The 21,120-nt window shown below is 37.7% G+C and overlaps 1 protein-coding gene across 2 annotated transcripts in view; it reads right to left on the reverse strand.

Moving 5' to 3' along the window:
* Window positions 1–21,120, reverse strand: part of LOC117408382 (platelet-derived growth factor C-like) — a 115,790-nt gene that overhangs the window by 40,398 nt on the left and 54,272 nt on the right. For both annotated transcript variants that reach the window (XM_034013326.3, XM_059002293.1), the window contains exons 2-3: window positions 16,806–17,001; window positions 7,495–7,675 (exon numbers count right to left, since the gene is read on the reverse strand). In XM_034013326.3, coding sequence (XP_033869217.1) covers window positions 7,495–7,675; window positions 16,806–17,001 — 377 coding nt within the window. The remainder of the gene's footprint in view (window positions 1–7,494; window positions 7,676–16,805; window positions 17,002–21,120) is intronic.

Below are 21,120 nucleotides of genomic sequence, written 5' to 3' on the forward strand. Positions count from 1 at the left end.
CGCTGCCGGAGCCCAGAGGGGAGGAGCCGCCGCTGCCGGAGCCCAGAGGGGAGGAGCTGCCGGAGCCCAGAGGGGAGGAGCTGCCGGAGCCCAGAGGGGAGGAGCTGCCGGAGCCCAGAGCCCAGAGGGGAGGAGCTGCCGCTGCCAGAGCCCAGAGGGGAGGAGCTGCCGCTGCCAGAGCCCAGAGGGGAGGAGCTGCCGCTGCCAGAGCCCAGAGGGGAGGAGCTGCCACTTCTGGAGCCTAGGGAGGAGGTGAAAAGCGTACCATTGAAGAGAGAAGAGTAAGTGCAGTGTTAAACCTGGGTTTTGTGAAGACGGGAAAACAGCTTAGCTGTCCCGTGTTAAGAAGGGTTCCTGAAAGTTGAGTTAGCGCTCCAAGAGGAGCTAGGTGTTTGTTTTGCTTTGTATTTATGTTTGTGTTTATTAAAAATTAGCGCAAACGTGCAAGAAAAATCCATTTCAGTGTCCTGGGTTGTATTTTTAAAGGGGCAACGAACCCGAGCGAGGGTCGCTCGTTTACAGTTGTTAGTAGCTTATTAATCCAAGAATCTCATCAAGCAGCTTCTTGAAGGATCCCAGGGTGTCAGCTTCAACAACATTACTGGGGAGTTGGTTCCAGACCCTCACAATTCTCTGTGTAAAAAAGTGCCTCCTATATTCTGTTCTGAATGCCCCTTTATCTAATCTCCATTTGTAACCCATGGTCCTTTTTTCTTTTTTCAGGTCAAAAAAGTCCCCCGGGTCGACATTGTCTATACCTTTTAGAATTTTGAATGCTTGAATCAGATCACCGCGTAGTCTTCTTTGTTCAAGACTGAAGAGATTCAATTATTTTAGCCTGTCTACATACGACATGCCTTTTAAACCCGGGATAATTCTGGTCCCTCTTCTTTGCACTCTTTCTAGAGCAGCAATATCCTTTTTGTAACGAGATGACCAGAACTGAACACAATATTCTAGGCGAGGTCTTACTAATGCATTGTAAAGTTTTAACATTACTTCCCTTGATTTAAATTCAACACTTCTCACAATATATCCGAGCATCCCAGAATCTCATCAAGCAGCTTCTTGAAGGATGCCAGGGTGTCGGCTTCAACAACATTACTGGGGAGTTGGTTCCAGATCCTCACAATTCTCTGTGTAAAAAAGTGCCTCCTATTTTCTGTTCTGAATGCCCCTTTATCTAATCTCCATTTGTGACCCCTGGTCTTTGTTTCTTTTTTCAGGTCTCTTGGGTCAACATTGTCAATACCTTTTAGAATTTTGATTGCTTGAATCGGATCGCCACATATTCTTCTTTGTTCTAGACTGAATAGATTCAATTCTTTTAGCCTGTCTGCATATGACATGCCTTTTAAACCCAGGATAATTCTGGTCGCTCTTCTTTGCACTCTTTCTAGAGTAGCAATATCCTTTTTGTAACGAGGTGACCAGAACTGAACACAATATTCTAGATGGGTCTTACTAATGCAGTGTACAGTTTTAACATTACTTCCTTGATTTAAATTCAACACTTTCATTATATATCCAAGCATCTTGTTGGCCTTTTTTTTGTGATGAAGACATTTCTGAGTCAACATAAACTCTTAGGTCTTTTTCATAGATTCCTCCTTCAATTTCAGTATCTCCCATATGATATTTATAATGCACATTGTTATTGCCTGCGTGCAGTACCTTACACTTTTCTCTATTAAATGTAATTTGCCATGTGTCTGCCCAGTTCTGAATGCTGTCTAGATCATCTTGAATGACCTTTGCTGCTGCAACGGTGTTTGCCACTTCTCCTATTTTTGTGTCGTCTGCAAATTTAACAAGTTTGCTTACTATACCAGAATCTAAGTCGTTAATGTAGATTACGAATAGCAGAGGACCTAATACTGATCCCTGTGGTACTCCACTGGTTACTTTGCTCCATTTTGAGGTTTCTTCTCTAATCAGTATTTTCTGTTTTCTACATGTTAACCATTCCCTAATCCATGTGCATGCATTTCCTTGAAAGTTTGAGAATTAATCTTTTATGTGGGACTTTGTCAAAAGTTTTCGGGAAATCTAAATAAACCATGTCATATGCTTTGCAGTTATCCATTGTCGATGTTTCATTCTCAAAAAAGTCAAGCAGGTTAGTTAGACACAATCAGTTGTAATTGAAGTGGCAACTTAACAGCAAATTACCTTGCCAATCCACTTACATACACACCCCCATAATGCACTCAGAAACTACAATTACTTCTCCCTTGACTTGTTTTTTTTCCCTTTTCAAAATCACAGAAACACTTCCCATTTTCCCTGTTGACAGGATAACCACTGTGGAGAGTTAAGGGCATATATGCAATGAGTCATAGTGCAGTGGACAATGGCCAGCCTGTAGAAGCTTCTAGATGCAGGTCACTGGAGCTTGATGTCTAAAAAGACAATTTTATTTCAAGCCGTTCAAGTGAATCTTACTTCTGAGAGCAATGTTTTTACAACCTCTGCATGGCCTTAGTGTTTCCAAAATCTCTTCCTTTAAAATACAGCCTGTTTTCTTTTCCTTTCATGGAAGTGGTGAAGAAGAATTATGTCAGTTTAAATATAAACTTACTGCTGCTCCATGGACCAAGGTCCCAGTAGCTTGGTTTACCACAGAGAAACAGAGGGCTGCTGTGTGCCTGGGTTTCCACTAGTAAGGAATGTATATGAAAAGCCAGGCAGTGCCTTAGCAATCTGGCTTCTCTCTCATTTGTATTCCAACAGAACACTGGCAAGCTGCCCTCATGAGAAAGGCAGACTGGCTTAACCCTTACTTACTATGTCCATTCACTTGTTGGAGAATGATCTTTGCTCTTTGGGAATACTACACTGGTCTGGCTTACTAGATCAAAACAGTGCACTGTAGTTTCTTGAGCTTCTGTATACCGGAGTCCACACGGGTAACTTTATGGGATGGTTTTAGTTCATAGAACTCATTGGCCCATTCTGGACACTTTTTTTAGGTCCCCACAGATAATATTGGGTTGGCCCACCTCAATGAAGTGTTGGAGTCTGCAAGATGCCTAAAATGTCTTGCAGAACGTATATAATTACTTGATAAGTCTATATTAATGTATTCTGTAAATGTAATTGTCTAAGAATTACTAACTCCTTTTTAGTACCTCTAGTATGTCTAATGTTTTGAGTGTTTAATGAATAAGACATCAAATGTCTTGCCCCCCCCCCCCCCCCCTATTCTATGTGTATGTTAGGACAACAACCTTGGCTTGATTTTCGAAGCCCCTTAATTAAATGTGCAAATGACCATTTAGAGTAAATAATCTTGCCCCGGTTCTATGAAGCAAAAGAGACAATCTGTGATGATGTGAAAACTAGTGACATGTCGTGCTGATAAAAAAAATCTACATTTTTTATCTTTAAAAACAAATCACATAATGCAAGAATAATGGACTTCTTAAATAAAGATATATGTCAATTACATATATCCCCTGCCACAGCTAATAAATTGGAGCTATCGTTATGGCCATGACATATATCAACAGTGTACAGAATAGTATAGAATAAGAAATGGCAATGAACAGTCCAATGAAAATTGGATAAGTGGTATTTAAGACCTATATATCATTAGGTAAGCAAATTAGGTATTGTTGGATAACCGGTTTCCAGATATAGGGAAAAATGTAAAGTGTGCCATGTATGTACACCTAGCTCCACTTTACCCCCATCGCCAGGGATTTCAGCCCCTGCAGGGGATAATAATGCTATCTTTGTTATAGCCTAGTGAGACTCCATAATCTAACAGCTTCACAGTACAAAACATTGCATAAAAACGTTTTAAAATAAATATACATTGAGTCATAATGTGAATTAAAGTTATAGAAAATGACAGCTTCTATAGAAATAGAAATAATCACAGCTTCTCCTCCACTGTGTCAGGAAATAGTTCTTAGAATCTAGACGCATTCACTTTGATGTGCTCACTTACTTAGTAATGTAGGGATAATGACAGTACAGTAATCCATTGCGTATCCGCCTGTCATATATCCACCCTAACAGTTTATCTGCCATGGTTAGGCTCTTCAGCAATGTTAGTTTATTATTGAAAAGAGAAGATTAGTTCAGATATTGTAGATCCTACCGAAGTTTTCGTACACTGTGTTGTATGTGATCTGTGCGCAACCATTGCTGGTAGTGTCACGTGAGCTGTTCAGTGTGTTGATATGTAAATAAGTCCTGTTCACCTGTGGGGTGTATCAACTTCAACCTCCGGCTCGACCTCCTGCCTGTCACTCAGCAGCAAATGTACGCACCCACATGGCAGACGGCTACCCTGTCGCAAGCATTACTACCCTGTATCTTTCTAAACCAGGGATTTAGGGGAGCTGCCTAATAAAAGCTGAATCTCAAAACAATAATTGTGTGAATATAGTAATTGTTACAGCTGTGTATAAGGGTATTTAAAACAGGATTCCTTTATTTTACTTTTTACATATCTGCCCTTACTCTGGTCCAACCGCAGTCTGATATGAGACGGATTACTGTATATATTTAAACAAAAAAAATAAAAAAACACAGGCAGAATCAGGTCATGCCTAGCCTGAGAAAACATAGTCAATGTTGCTTAGTCATTGTTTGATAAGTTGCAGACCTAACGATAGACTAAATAGTGCATGTAAAGATAGAGACGTCAGTCCACGTTGGAAACAATAAACACATCACGAGCCAGTTGACTCAGCAGGGCTTTTCACCCTTAACATGCATTAGGCCTTGTAGCCAAAGGGGTCTCTTTTAATTATCTATAGACAGATACACAAAAATGTATCTAATGTTCTGCAGTCCTTATTTTACATATTGTATATTGTATCTGGAGTCAGTAAATCACAGTTGAGGTAAAACACAAGGAAAATTAATATACAGTTAAAAGACAGAAGTATTTAGATCTGCCACTGATCAAATCAATAAAAAAAGGTTCTGTACAGAAGCAGGCAGGTGTGCCAGAAAATTGATGGTTTAGGTCTAACCTTATAAAAGTTCAGAATTGAATAAAGGATACATGCACCTCAAACTCAACCTCTCTAAATCTGACCTCCTTTTCTTTCCCTCCTCCTCCCCCTCCTCTGATCTCTCTATCTCTGTTCCTCTGGAATCTACCACACTCTCTCCCTCTTCCTCCGCTAAGAACCTTGGAGTCACCCTGGACTCCTGCCTCTCATATTCCCAGCACATCTCCACTCTGGCACGCACTTGCCGATTCTTCCTGAGCAACATCCGAAGAATCCGACCCTTCCTCACCAACTATGCTACCCAGCTCCTGGTCCAGGCCCTGGTACTCTCCCGCCTAGACTACTGCAACTCCCTCCTGGCTGGCTCGCATCCAGTTCAAGACTCTTGTACTAGCCTACAGATGCCTTGACCAGACTGCACCCAGCTACCTCCACACCCTCATCACTCCCTACACTCCCTAACTATCACAATGAAGGTGAAACTAGTATACTTACTCTTTAACCATTTTCTTATGATGATAGATTGATGAATTCAAAGCTTGTGGAATTTACTAATGTGACGTCAGTGCTACAAGCTGTCCATTTAAATATGAAAAAACAATGACCGGTACTACTGGAGTGTAGAGAAGGATAAAAAAACAACAAGAAAATTGATATTTAATGTCTAGGCACCTGTATAGTGTGCTGATGCTGCTGCTAAAAAGATTACTATGTAAACAAGATATTCTTCAGTATGTGTCCTGTATACTGTATAAATAACAAAATCTAATCTAGGTGCTGGGTTTCGACCAGTCCCAACACACAAAAACAACCATCATGTTAAGACTTTAGAACAATATGAACCAGGGTTACAACAGATCAAAAACACTGGGTGAAACATTTAGCCTTCACAGGTACAATAAATATTTGTTAAAATGCATTTTTTTTCTACTTAGTCATGTTTCTATATCCATGTCTACCTGTCTGCTTGGCTGCTTAACTGTCTTTTCAAGTCCTTAATGTTACCAGATGTCTTATGTTAATTTACTCAGTGAGAGTACATTTGTTTAAACTGCTTTACATGTGGTATGCATAAACTGTTCAAACAACATAAACTTAAGCCCATTACAAAAGCTTTCATCATGAATTTAAGTTTCACTGTGAACAAATTCCCCACTGTCTTATTGTTTAAACATTGGGTAACACTTTTCCATTTCTGCCACGCTCCAAAGGAGAAAAACAGGTCACCACTTATCTCTGTTGGAAGAACAATTGGGCAGTAATGTATGTTTTTGATTATTGATTTTGATATCAGATTGTGTTTCTTTTGCCATCACCCTTTCTAAATCCTGATGGAGCTTGTACCTGTGGCACCAGACTGTTATATGATAGCCCTTTAATGCATTAAACACTAAACAGTGCCCACATTTTCTAAGATTTTAATGAGCTCCTCAACAGAGCTTTTGACCTAGACTTATCTAACCTTCTATTCCTATTTGTATAGCATGTTTATTTTTGTCCCTCCAATATTATAGTAATGTGCTTGACAGCATATTTTTACAGCCTTATACTGTAAGAATAATTTCATAGCAGTTAATACTGATGTCATTATAGTGTCAGCCACATCACAGATTTAATTATGAATGACTTAATGTTGAATTCCTATTCATTTCGTAATAAGTATAAACACCTACATGTGAAACAAGCTTATTTGCATTACATCATTCTACCACACTTATTCAAGCACGTATTTTGAAGTGTAACCATTATGGTATTGGTTGTCGCTGTCAATGCAGAGCCCAGCGAGCCCTATCTGTGAAAACAAACATATCCCTTTTTTAATTCAGCTTAATACTGTTTAACTTTAAAGGAATAACCAGTGCCAAAGGTGAGTGTCCCTAACCCTGTGTGGTCCAACACTAAAAGAAACAGCCTCACATTGCTGTACTACATTGTCAGCTTTTGCCTGCCTGATCAACCTTTAGCAGAGTTAGACTAATCCTTTATGTCACTTTTCCAATTAATCAGAGAATTAACTTATCCATGCTCAAGAGGCCAACAAGCTTTTTAAATATGTCAAAATGCAGAGGAGCACACTACTTTTCTTTCTCACCAGTTTTTGAGAAAGCAACATGACAGAAATAGGGAGAAAAGTTTGGAACACAAGAAAATGTGTTTTGTTAGCAATATAAAACAACTAAATAAAACTAAACCTCCCAATATACAATCAAATATCTGCAATTCAACCACAATCAAGATCTATCTTGTTATTTTATTATAATTCTACTTGCTGTTATCAGTTTAATGTATGCAATGTGTTTGTATAGTATACATGATGTATGAAATAAAATTAATGCCTATTAAAGTACATGCTCAAACTATTGTATCGTCTGCTTTAATGTCAGTCTCTTGCAAGAATGCTAGTTGCACTATATGCCATTATCCCATAGGCATGCCGTTGTTCTACAACACATTATAATTACCATCTTTGGGGATTTTGTGTTTCATTTAGATACTGTGTAAATGAAGGAAATATTCTTACCAATGGAAGTAGGGAGTAGTGAATGCAGAATCCTGGTTCTGAAGGAAAGTATTCATCAGATATAAAGTGAATCCTAATCTGGTTCCCTTTGGATACCTGTTTTCCAGGTATTGGCTTGGATCCACACCATCGGCCTAAAATAGTGCCATCAGCAGGCTCTTCAATTTCTACAAAGTCATACCTGTACAGGACAAAGGAAGGGAGACATTGTAAAGATGTTCTGCTGAGACCTTGGACATTTATATTAGGGACCTATTTACAAAACTTGATATTTAAAGACCTTTGTTTTTTACGGTTTGTATAAGTTAAATCATATTTGTTATACTGTATATAGAACATATAAAGAAGCCAACAAACTTATGAAGAAAATTAATTCAAATTAAACTACGGTACTTCATTCATAAAAAAAAAGACAAAAAAAGACGTTAAACTTCTGTAATCACACCAGGCTTTTTGCCTTTTCAACAACAAATTACAAAATTGTGTTGTTATGCGACTGTTTTGAAAGCAGTGCAATTTCGGAAACCCACTTAAGCAAACTGCATTGCACAGCAGACAATTGCCCAAATTACTATGTCTAGTATTTACTCAACTTGCTTTCGCAGTACTCGTAGGGCAACAATATGCAGTTAAGTGGTTTACAAACATTGCTTTTATGTACCCGAGGACCTGGTGGAAATGTATTATTTACTGTTTTTATTAAATGTAAAAAACAAGCTCAGTAAAATCTATACAATATATAACCTCAGAGGGGAACTAAAAGCAATAAGCACCATTGCATTTGTTTAGTGACAATGACAGTAATTGCCCCCCAAGCAGCTGTAATTTTAAAATATTTATTTTTAAACGTTTTATGATTTGGACGACATTTTTAATATAAGATATTTTGGGGGGTATTTAATCTCCATTAGACACTGTCACACGCACATAAAATTCATTGTACGCCCTTTCTTCTCTTCAGTGTGACAGTAAGAAGTTTGCTATTATTGTATTAAAAATGCCTGCAGGGGTTTCCTCCTGTGTGCCAGGAGCACTAGAAAAAGGTTTATGTAAGTTACTGTAACGATCTGTGCATTTGTGTTTGTACCGTAATTCGGCTGTGTATGTGTATGTGTGTTTACGTGCTGTGTGTGTCTTATGTCGTTTCCGTTGTTTGTAATTGTGTTCCCTTCCCCCTCTGTATTTCCCGCCATTGTTTAACTTTGCCTCTGTTGCTGTGTGACCCTAGCCTGTGCGCGGGGGCATGTTCTGCGTCTCCCCTGTGATTGGTCCTGTCCTGTTGTATCAGTGGTGAAATGCATGGTCTGTGTCTCCCCTGTGATTGGTCCTGTCCCGTTGTTTCAGTCGTGTAATGCATGGTCTGTGTCTCCCCTGTGATTGGTCCCATCTGTGAGTCACTATGTGTTCACGTGTTCTGTGTGTTCCCATTGGCCCAAAGTGTGCGACTGAGGACCAAAGGGATGTGTAAACTTAGAATAAAGGGGCAGGGCTGGGATTATAAGAGACACTGCGACGCCCGGTTGTTGTTGTTGTGTTCTTGTTGCCATGGTTCCGGAGAAGCTGACAGAGAGCTGCGGAGAGATCCCAGACCTGGTGGGAAGGCAGACTGGAAGATCTCCTCGGTGGAGCTGTGGACTCTGAGTGTGCGAGGGAAGAAACCGCTGAATAAAGCTTTTGGAACTAGAAACAAGCATGTCTGTCTCTCCTGTTTTCTGGCTGCCCTGTGAAACGCTACAAAAGTATGATAAAAGAAAATGCTTGTCGCATACAATACAGGTTACTTTGCTTTGGTACTTTGTAAATGTATGTATCTCTTGTACAAACATAGGATAGTTTAACATGAGTTTACCTTTCCTGGCTTTTTATTAAATGATGTGAGAGAAAACATTATTTGCACAGATAAAGACTGGCACACCCTCTGAACCCTCTCTTTTACCTGGGTGTTTAGTGTGCAGATTTCAGACATTATTTCTCAGTTGGTTTGTGTTTGTATTTATCTTCCAATCCCTCAATTCCTCTATTTGTACCAAAGAGATTATTTTCATAATTTGTTACAGAAAAAAATCCCATTATGTTTTAATAAAAATAAATAAATAAATAAATAAATAAATAAATAAAGCATTGTACTCTTGCTCATGCATTCATAATAATAAGCTTTTGAAAGCATGGTTAATTGTTTATTAGTCTTAGTTGTCTCTTGTCTTCATTTATAACATCTTCAGGAGTATGTTATTCACGAGTGGGCAGCAGAACTGAGAAAAAAGAGAAACCCATTAAATGTATGACTAACTTTGTTATCACAAAACTGCCCTTGATGTTACATTAGTATTACAGACTGCACATAACTAAAATGAAATGAACACTTTAAAAGAGAACAAAAATGTAAATTGAAAGGGAAATATTTATCTAAGGGGTATACAAATTGAGGTTTTCTTCGAGAACAAAATAGAAATGACGCACATGCACACCACGTTTTGCATGTAAATGTCATTACTCACTGAAGGACACTGACGTTTTCAGCATTATATAATAATTAGCTATATAATAACAAGACAAGCTTTAAAAAGACAGGGCCTCCATTATAGATGCATTGCAGACTGAAAAAAATGAGCTTCTAAGAGCTTGGAGAAATGCACAGCAAACATTTTCCTTGAAACACAACACTAGTCTGCAGACATTTTTATGTTAACGTTAATTTGAAGTGACAGCCCTGTTTACACTCAGAGAAGCTCCAGTGATGCATACAATGATTTATGACAAATGACCCCACAGCACAGGAGAATAAATAAAGGACGACTAGGGGTGTAAGTGAAATTTCCTGAACGATGCAGTCCTACCCCCAAAATGTTACCTGTTTACTATTTGCTGCTTGATTCACAGAATGGTTTTGTTGCTGATACTAACATTTCTGGTTTAATATCAGTAATAATACCCTTCTTCAGCAAGTGATCTAACCCACAGTCTGTGTGTTTGAATTAGGCCATGTTTTCTTAATAGCGATTTGTGAACACAATTGGGAAATTCCTGTTATAATTATATAATTAAAACAAAGGTATAGGACACATGTTAGCACCTTCTCAGTAGAGCATTATTAAAACCAAGAGAAGTCAGCTTTTAAAAAATGAAGTATTAATCCCATTCTTATACTCTAGAGTAGTAGGAAGACGTCTGCCATTACATAGGCAGGGGAAATCCCGTCTGCCCACATCAGCCCCCAAACAAATTTAGACAGTTAACTAGTTAAAGTAATTGCATGCTCATGAAATGTTGGTCTATTCAGGGAAGCTGGCAAGACTGGAATTAATCCTTAAAGTGTGACTGATGTGTATATTTTATGCATTAGTACTATTCTGTCAATATGTATATTTGGCCTCAAAGGATTCTGTTTTATCCCTTCATCTCATGCTAGGTCTCCATAGACTTCAATTAAAACAAGGAGATATGTATATTGTGAGAGCGTAGTCTTGGGGGAAAAAAAGAACTACACTTCCCAGAAGAACACAGGCTGAAAAGCTGTAATTATGTTTAATTGTTTGATTAGTAATGATCCCCTGCACCTGGCTATCATTGTAAATTAGACCCAGGTGCAGGGTATTTAAAGAAAGCAGCCAGTCTGTTCAGGGTTGCTGTGTGGTGTGTATAGGAGCCTGCTTGTTAGTGTGCACAAGCAAATGACAACAAAAGGTAGTGTAAACCTGTCTGGTTTTGTTTTTGTTTGAATCTTTTGTTTTTGTGTTACAGGTAAACAGCTTAGCTGTCCTGTTTTTTAGTTAGGTTCCTGTGTGGTGTTTAGTTAGTGCTCAAGAAAGAGCCAGGTGTTTGTTTTGTTTATTTTTGTTTTTGTTATTATTAAAAAAAGCGCAAGAGCGCTTTAAACCTCCATTTCCTGTGTCCTGGGTCTGTTTTTAAAGGAGTAACGAACCAGAGTAGTAGCAGTTTTGTTTTATATATATATATATATATATATATATATATATATACCTGCCTTTCCTGTCGTTAGACATTTTAACAGAAATGACCACACTATAGAAGACATCACAATTTGTGGGATGGTTCAATGCTTTGGAACTAATGCTGTCAGGAAACAAAAGGAATGTGAACTTATTTTCAAACGAGGCACTTTGGAGCCATTTGGAATGAACATTCTATTCTGAGGTCGTCATCATCATCATCATCATCATCAACATTCTGGAATTTTGTTTAAAAGACTACTTGTTTGTTTTTTATCAACTTCTTAAAGCACTGTTTTTTTGTATTCAGCCGATGAAGGACTTGTAGTCCGAAACGTCCTGATAATTGATTTGTAATCAATTATTCTACCTTTTTAAGTAGCTGAACTATCCTTTTCTTTTTTCTTATTGATCATTTTGGTACACAGCAGTTTTCCTTTTTCTCAAACTACTATATATATATATATATATATATATATATATATATAGTATCACATCACTTGCTGAATAGTGTACAAAATTGAAGGCATGTGAAAGAAAAGGTTTTCAAAAAATTTACACAAGGTTTAAAAGATTCAAAAAATATTTTATTTTCAGGCTGCATGGAAAATTGTGAAATGATATGTGATTCTTACAATATTAAGAAATAAAAATATTTTTCATAATTTGTATTTCATACAAAAAAAATCACATTAACGAAACTGTACAGCTCTGCTGTGTGCTTGCGTTTACTATTCGCCATGCACGTAGTGCTGTGCAGTGATTGTCATGTGACTATATGCCACCTTGGCAGGAAATTAAAATACTACACACTGTAAACAAGAAAATGGATGTCTCTAAAAATGTGTCTGTAGCAGATTTACACGGCGATGGAGGTAAGCTCTTCTGTACGTCCTGCAACGTTACTGTAGATCACTATCGAGAATTGGCTGTTGACAAGCATTTAGATTCAAGTATTCACCAAAAGAGAAAGGCAGAACTCTAGAGCAGTACTGCAACTGCTTTACTTGCAAAGAAACAGAAAACGGTGACTTCCATGTTTCAAAGGTCCACTGAAAACCGTGAAGCACGAAACACATTACATTTTGACCTGACAGATGCGTTTGTTTGCGCAAATATCCCTCTTGAAAAATTGGACAACCAAAAGTTACGTAAATTCTTCAGACTGAGTGTAGCAAATGGTGGAGTGATTCCATCATCAGCCCAGCTGAGACATGAATACTTAGGCCTACCTAAAGCTGCCGAGTATTACAAGCAGGAGATTATGGAATTGGTAAAACAGTCTGGTTATTTGTCAGTGGTCACTGATGAGTCGACTGATGCACAAGATCAGTATGGGTTACACATTGTATTTGTTTTGCAAGACCTAAATGGTGAACATGCATCTGACGTACGTACTAGAACTGAAAGCTGTCCCTGCAGATACACTTTACATACAGACTGTTAATTACAACACTGTTTCACAAGCTATTGTAAAGTGCTTGAATAACTTTTATGTTGATTTTGATGTCATTGCCTTTATCTTTATATTTGATCTTTAAAAAAAAAACCAGAAAATCTGTACACATAATTTATAAAATAGTTCAGTGCACATTTCCCATGATTTTCACAGTCTTAATTATAGCCCCCTGTCAGTAATCATAGTCTTCCCTCTGGTCAATCATTTTCTACTATAGCCCTCCTCTCCAGTCCATATTTACTATATATATATATATATATATATATATATATATATATATATATTCTGAAATGAAGCATAATTATATGCTGACAAATGGTTTGTATTTTTGTTTAAAATCTTTACTGAAGTCATCATTGTCATAAAAAACACACCTGGGTCGTTTGCAGCACAGATTCTAAGCACGAAACTAGCTTTGAGTATTGTGGGGGATGCGGTAGGGTTTTTCAGTTCAAATCCCCTTTATTTTCCTATTTTTAGAATGTTTTTTTTTTTCATGTCTGCCTATGACTTTAAAATACCTGTCACATCAACAAAGCAGTCTTCTAAATATCTTCCAATTTTGCCCTCAGTCTAATGTTATTATACATTTCAAATAGGAATGCCATTGTGGAGATCTGCCAACATTTCTCTATTAGCTCTATAAACATGATTACCATTTTGGAAAACCTTTACACACAGCTGTCAAGTGAGTTTTTGAGTTCATAAATACTTTTTACCCACTTAGAAACTTGTGATCAAACTGCTTTTAAGTAGGGTTTTGGACCTTGATTCAATCTGACTTTCTACCAAGTTTCAGGTTGTTTTGTCAAAATAGAGCCATTGCAGTAACATCATCTGTGGTAATGGAATATTTACACTTTGATAGTGGTAACCAAACTGCTGTTTAATAAGGTTCTAGAATTTTATTATATATGACTTGCCAGGTTCAGGTTGTGTTGTGAAATTGTATTGTGATACAGTTAATAGTAACAGATTTGACCCAGACTTGGGATTCGAATGCTTTTTCAATAGGATTCTAAACCTTGTTTATGTACGCAAGTTATTCTGAAAGAAACACACACACACTCACACAATAAGCATAGCAAGAAGCTACAGGCAAAAGTATAAACTTGGCATTTCCCTCCCGTAAGAAAATGTTACATACACAATTAAAATAGGTTTAATTAAAAAATAATGGGATGAACATAAATCTAACCTTGTTTGACAAATTTTGAGTCTTCAAAAAGTTGTGTAGTTACCGTATTTACCCTTATAAAAGTTTACCACAGTAAATTTGCATGCTAATTTGCCAGTTTTCCCATGCATTTCCATAGTTTACCAAGATGTCTCATGTTTTTTAATATGCTATGCCATTCCTCTTTGCTTTACAATGCTTACCTCAGGTTTATAACTATTCTTTACCTATGATAAACTTTTATAAGGGTGGCTCCACTATGTTTAGTTTCACAGTAGTCACTTATCACTCTGTTAATAGTGTGTGAGTATTCAGGGACAGATGTCTGCAGTTCAAACGTATGTACTGTTCTTATACAGAATGTTTACAGTATTTGGAATAACAGTTGTGTGTGTGTGTGTTACATTGTTTTTAAATCTTTTTAAATCATAGTGCAATGTAACTGAAATTAGTTATGGTAAGATGAGGAGGGTCCAGTATTTTCTGAAGTCAAATAGAAATTTCAGAGAAGAGTAAAATAGTTAACAGTATAGACCAAGCAAGGACAAGAAAATACATTATAACAAGTTTTATAATATTAAAAGTTACAGGAAATATGCCTCGCAGAAACAGATCCTATTGGCAGCAATAATACTATGTCTACATAGTTACTGGATCTAACCCGGGGGTAAGAAAACATACACTCACAAAAGGCTTCTTACTGACTGTAGAAAGGACACTAACTTGAGTGTTCTTATCACATTTACAGCAAAACTGAGCTGCAACATGCTGCTCTCTCAGTGCTTGTACACAAACCAGCAGTGGAAAAAATACACAGGAAAGTAAATATTCTCATTTATAGGTGATGCAGATCAGGCTCTTTGAGAAAGAGAAATGGAATTACAAAAGTTGAAGGACAGAAAGAAAGTAAAAAAAATACAATCTAAAATGATGATATATTCACTGCAGAGACTTCGAAATCATAAGGTTTAATCTACTTAAAAAGAGACAGTCACAGTCTAAAAATGTAAAGTACTCCAGGATCACTGCTCCAAAAATGTAAATAATCCCAATTATTTAAAAAAATAAAAAAATAACTGTTCTTAATGTATCTGCATCAAAAAATGTTGAGAACACCTGAAAGCATTTTAAAACTACAATATTTTAATTGTGCTGTAAAGATACCCACTACCTGGAATTAATTTACGATTTCATAATTCTCAGAGGCGGGACATTTGCAAATGACGGCTCTCTTTGCTATGAACTGAGTTCTGAGTTTCACCAGCTTCACATTAGGTGGTAATTACTCAGGAATTCTGAGTTCAAGCTCATTCGTTTAAAGAGCCAATGTTTATGTAGTGGTTCACAATACATCAGCAAGTCTTGAGTTCATTTGGATTTTATGATAAATATAAGTTTTTAGCGCAGACAGCATTCTTTTAGCTGCCTGATAAAATGAAAAGCAGCTGTAGGTAAATGACCTGGGACATTACATAGAGCAGTGGGTCAGTACTGTCCATGGCAAGTATGGAATCGACAGATGTGCCTGAAGTATATGAGGTAAAATGACGAGTTGTAATATAAAGAAACTTCCCTACTCTACATACTTGTATGAAGGGGATATATAAGTCAAATGTGTTACATATAGATAAAGATAATGCTACTTAGCAACCAAAAAAGTAATTTATTTAGCAAAAATGTTAAGTTTAAGAGTTATGGAGGTTTCAAATACATGTATAATACTTTTTTTTTTTACAATGTCCAATTGTTTTCTCCAATAGGTACCTTAAAAGAAGCTCTACTGTTGTGGGGTGTAACGATTAATTGTGTGTCGATGAATCATGATATTTTATTTACATTATTCATGAATATTGTATCATAATAGAGGTATGTATCATACTATAGCTCATTCTAGTTCACTTAATGTTTTTTGAATGATCAATAAGTGTGTTTTATAGTTGGTGTGAATACCTACTCTCCTAACTAATTATTGTCTTTTAACAAAATAGTCCCCCATTAGATGACCATTTGATACTAGTAACCAATCAAAAACCTTTAACTCGCTTGTTGTTGGATTATTGGCATGGTTTTGAAAGCTTGGTAATGAAAATGTCACCACAGTCTACACTGCAAAATAAAAATATGTTTCAAATGCAAAAACTACTGTGGTAAACCACTGACCAGTAGCATAATGAAGATATTTATAACAAAATATGTTTATGCCATTTAATGTGCCAGTTTTCTCTTTTATTGCAGTGTTTATAAATAAATGTTGCTTAACAACCTTTTTCTGTTTTTTTAAAAAAAAAATTATAGAGGATCTGGATATTGTTGATACTAGAACCAACAACACACCTAAACTGACAACACTGCTTAGCAGTTCTGTTTTAAAAAGACCTGCTTAAGCATATCATTCATATGTCACTTAAAAAAAAAAAACACATAAACATTCACTTAAACATACACTTCTGCTCTAATTTGTTGACAAAATGTGACCTTGTCTTTGGCTTCAGTCTCTTAAATGTCCCCAGAGTCAATTACCTAGCAAGTAAAGACGGCTACTTGCTTTGGGTGTTATTGCTTAATTAATGCTATTTCAGCGTCCCCAATTTTCACTATGCTGTACAGTACATGCTGTTAGATTTAAAGGTGACCTTGTGAAACACAACTTGGTTCCCATATATTTTGACTCTGAAAAGATTACTGCTCATTTAAATAGCACATCATTCCCAGATAAGCTGCTTACTTGCATATGCCATCCTCTGGGTCCTCCAGCCCAAACCTTTCATCAAATGTCAGCTGTATTTGCATGCCTTCATCCAGTGCGATTAGCCTCCACACTAACACCTTGTTGCGAGGGTAAGCACGCGGGAACTCTGGACTGTGGACTACTCCATCTCCTGATACTGTAATGATTTTCTCATGCTGTGAATCTTGTACTCCTATGGAAAAACAGAAGGGGAGATTTAGAAATAGTACTTTTGGGGATGTATTTAATGCTGTATACCCTGACAATCAGTCTTGGGTTAAATATTTACGATATATAATAGTGTTTATTGTAATGATCTTGTCTTGCCTATCTTAAATTTGTAAAACCTGTATATGGAACTCTTTCCACTGGATAGTTATTGTTTTTAGTTACGGTCTAATAATAATCACCCATGGTAGCAACATTAAGATCAACCCCTGCATCATTAACATTAACATAGACCCTATGTGATAAGTGGAGAAGTCCTCTCATGAAGGTTCCTAAAATGGAGATTTTCTGGCTGATTTTTTGGAGGCTTATATTCCTTTGTGAATTTGGTCTTTTAAGTCTTAAAATAATATGAATGCAATTGCTGGAATCAAAACAAGAACTAGCAGTTTAAATGTGTCTGGCTTAAAAAGTTCATGTTATACATAAAACAAAACATAAATAATTACATATATTAAAACATGGGCATCAGTCATTATTATTATTATTATTATTATTTATTTCTTAGCAGACGCCCTTATCCAGGGCGACTTACAATCGTAAGCAAATACATTTCAAGTGTTACAATACAAGTAATACAATAAGAGCAAGAAATAAAATAACTTTTGTTCAAGTGTGACAAACCACAATTCAATAGTACAGCAGATAATAGTGATAGTTACATCAGGATATGATTAAATACAAAATACTACAGGTTAAACACTTGGCAGATTACAGTATTCTGAAGTATAGGATTAAATGCAGTAAAATAGGGGGCAGATAAGAGCAAAATAAAGCACATTTACATGAAGGGTGATAGTGTCCCAGGATACAAACAGAGGAGTTCTACAGGTGCTCTTTGAAGAGGTGAGTCTTAAGGAGGCGCCGGAATGTGGTCAGGGACTGGGCAGTCCTGACACCTGTAGGAAGGTCATTCCACCACTGCGGAGCAAGGGTGGAGAAGGAGCGGGCTCTGGAGACGGGAGCGTAGCGGAGGTAGAGCCAGTCTTCTAGTGCAGGCGGAGTGGAGAGGTCGAGTGGGGGTGTAGGGAGAGATGAATGAGGGTCTGGAGGTAGCTGGGTGCAGTCTGGTCAAGGCATCTGTAGGCTAGTACAAGAGTCTTGAACTGGATGCGAGCGGTGATCGGGAGCCAGTGGAGCGAGCGGAGTAGTGGAGTAGTCATGAGTAATCGAGCTTAGATATTGCAGTAAGAACAGCACCGGTGTGATTGTGTCACTGGTACTCCTATCATCAACTTTAACAACCTACTATAGATAGACAGTCAGTCCATTAAAGGATCAGTGACCTTAATACCTTGGCAACGCTTAAGAACACCATTAGCTCTCGAGTTATTAGTCTACTATTAGACAGTAACAGTGCAATCTGATGATTACTTATTTTATTTGTAAAGTCCTGCCTTCAGTAAACTGTTTAAAGGTTCAAATAAAGTTAATTGCAGCTTGTTAGCTCCCTTTTCCAAAGGCGGTTATGACAGCATCTGCATGATCTGACAAAGATAATATTATTTGATTTTATTTTGTAAACTGTGGTTCTGTTTCTGTAATTTCCACGTCAAGTCATGAAGCTGGTCATCCAGTGAATAACACCCATCAACCAGAAAAAAAAAACTAAAAAAAAAAAACTTGGATACATTCATTGCTTTACAGTTCACATCCTGCTCTAACTTAACACCTGATCAACAGGATCCAGGTGTGAGATAGAAAATAATTAAATTGCTGCATGAGAAATGGCACACAGCATATGGTTGCAAATTACAGCATTACAAAACAAATATCTTATATTATTATTTATTTCTTAGCAGATGCCCTTATCCAGGGCGACTTACAATTGTTACAAGATATCACATTATTATTGTTATTATTTTACATACAATTACCCATTTATACAGGAGCAATCTAGGTAAAGTACCTTGCTCAAGGGTATAACAGCCGTGTCCCCCACCTGGGATTGAACCCATGACCCTCTGGTCAAGAGTCCAGAGCCCTAACCACTACTCCACACTGCTGCCCTATATATACATGATTGAGCAGGTGGTGACCACAGGAGCAGGTTGTGATAACATCTATTAAATAGGGTTGCAATGGCTTTTTCCTTTGAATGGTTCACTTGGGAGGGTAACTACAAATCATATATAAGCACTTTGATGTGGTAAGGAACTGCCCTAGCATGTCATGCCAAAGAAAAAGGGAAGCCAAGAGATTTAGTGTGAATTTCAGCTATTTAATAACGAGGGCATTCAGATGAGGATGTTCTGGCAATATGTTTCTTATGTTGGCAATTGTGCCACAACAGAATATGTCTGAAAGAGTCTGTTTTCCACTTTTCAAAGACGTGTATCACCTTTGGGCCCTGGGTTCACATATGTGAGAACAGAATTAAAATGCTGGACCAAATATTGGAATATAAACAAATAAATAATAACACTGCTTGAATTTAATTTGTTGCACAAAATAGCCATATCCGTACAGAATTTCGAAATGTTTTCATCAGAAAGATATCATGCAAAGGAAACCAGTACATAAATTAAGTGTTCCTTAACAATTAAACACTCAATAGTGCTGAATTTAGAAATGCTAGAATAATCCGAAATTCAATGACAAACATTTCGACTAGAAGTCTTTTTCAAAGCCTTTCCAGGCTTCTAGTGGAAACATTTATCATTGATTTTCAGTTTGTTTTAGTATTTCTACATACGTCTAAAATGAATAACACATATTCTACTGTACAGAACAGTGTTTCACGTCTTTCTTTAATAGGTCATTTGATGGTGTTCCAGCGGGTTTATTTTACACATGCATTTTTTTTTTTATACTGTAAAATGGTTCAATTAAAAATTTAAAAATATACATTTAAATTTTGAAATAGTACTCAAACATGCAAACCCCACGATTATTTCAGCAATATTAAATGCTGTGTTCAAAATTACTCTTCTGTGAAAAGTAGTTTAAAATCATGAGCATAAAAGGGACTGTAGGGGATATGTTTTCTTTTTATAAAGTAAACATATAACCATTTTATAAGCCATGACAGGGTGTGCAGGTAGACATATCGCACGCACGGATGGGTGCGTTGTGAGGCAGGAGACCATACTGTAGCTGACACAGGGGTGCTTTGATCTAGCCTTGCATAACACAATTCTTACTGCAGGGTCGTGTGATCTTGTTCAACCAATCACGGCGTTTAATTTATCAAAGCCATTTTATCAAAAATATGTCCACCTATGCATGTGAAAAAGAAATAGAAAAATCACCCTCCAGTTTACTTATTTATTCTTCTGTCATCACAGAACATAGACCTGAAATGGGTATTACGTTATTAAGTGCTTTTGCCAGCAGCTATGATATATATCTGTATCTAGCCACATGGACTAAGTAAGCAATACACTTAAGCTAAAAGTAGCTGAAGGCTAATATGCTGGTTCTGGTGTTTTACTTCCAAAGTGTATGTGGCAAGTTCAATTAGGCGCAGCATCACTGATTAATCTGACCTCCTTTTCTTTCCCTCCTCCTCCCCCTCCTCTGATCTCTCTATCTCTGTTCCTCTGGAATCTACCACACTCTCTCCCTCTTCCTCAGCTAAGAACCTTGGAGTCACCCTGAACCCCTGCCTCTCTTATTCCCAGCACATCTCCACTCTGGCACACACTTGCCGATTCTTCCTGAGCAACATCCGAAGAATCCGACCCTTCCTCACCAACTATGCTACTCAGCTCCTGGTCCAGGCCCTGGTACTTTCCCACCTAGACTACTGCAACTCCCTCCTGGCTGGCCTCCCTGCATCCGCCACCCGTCCGCTCCAGCTCATCCAGAACTCTGCTGCCCGCCTGGTGTTCTCTCTGCCTCGCTTCGCCCACGCTACTCCACTACTCCGCTCGCTCCACTGGCTCCCGATCACCGCTCGCATCCAGTTCAAGACTCTTGTACTAGCCTACAGATGCCTTGACCAGACTGCACCCAGCTACCTCCAGACCCTCATCTCTCCCTACACCCCCACTCGACCTCTCCGCTCCGCCTGCACTAGAAGACTGGCTCTACCTCCGCTACGCTCCCCTGCCTCCAGAGCCCGCTCCTTCTCCACCCTTGC

The sequence above is a fragment of the Acipenser ruthenus genome, chromosome 2 (assembly GCF_902713425.1).
Source record: "Acipenser ruthenus chromosome 2, fAciRut3.2 maternal haplotype, whole genome shotgun sequence".
In the NCBI taxonomy this organism is placed as follows: domain Eukaryota; kingdom Metazoa; phylum Chordata; class Actinopteri; order Acipenseriformes; family Acipenseridae; genus Acipenser; species Acipenser ruthenus.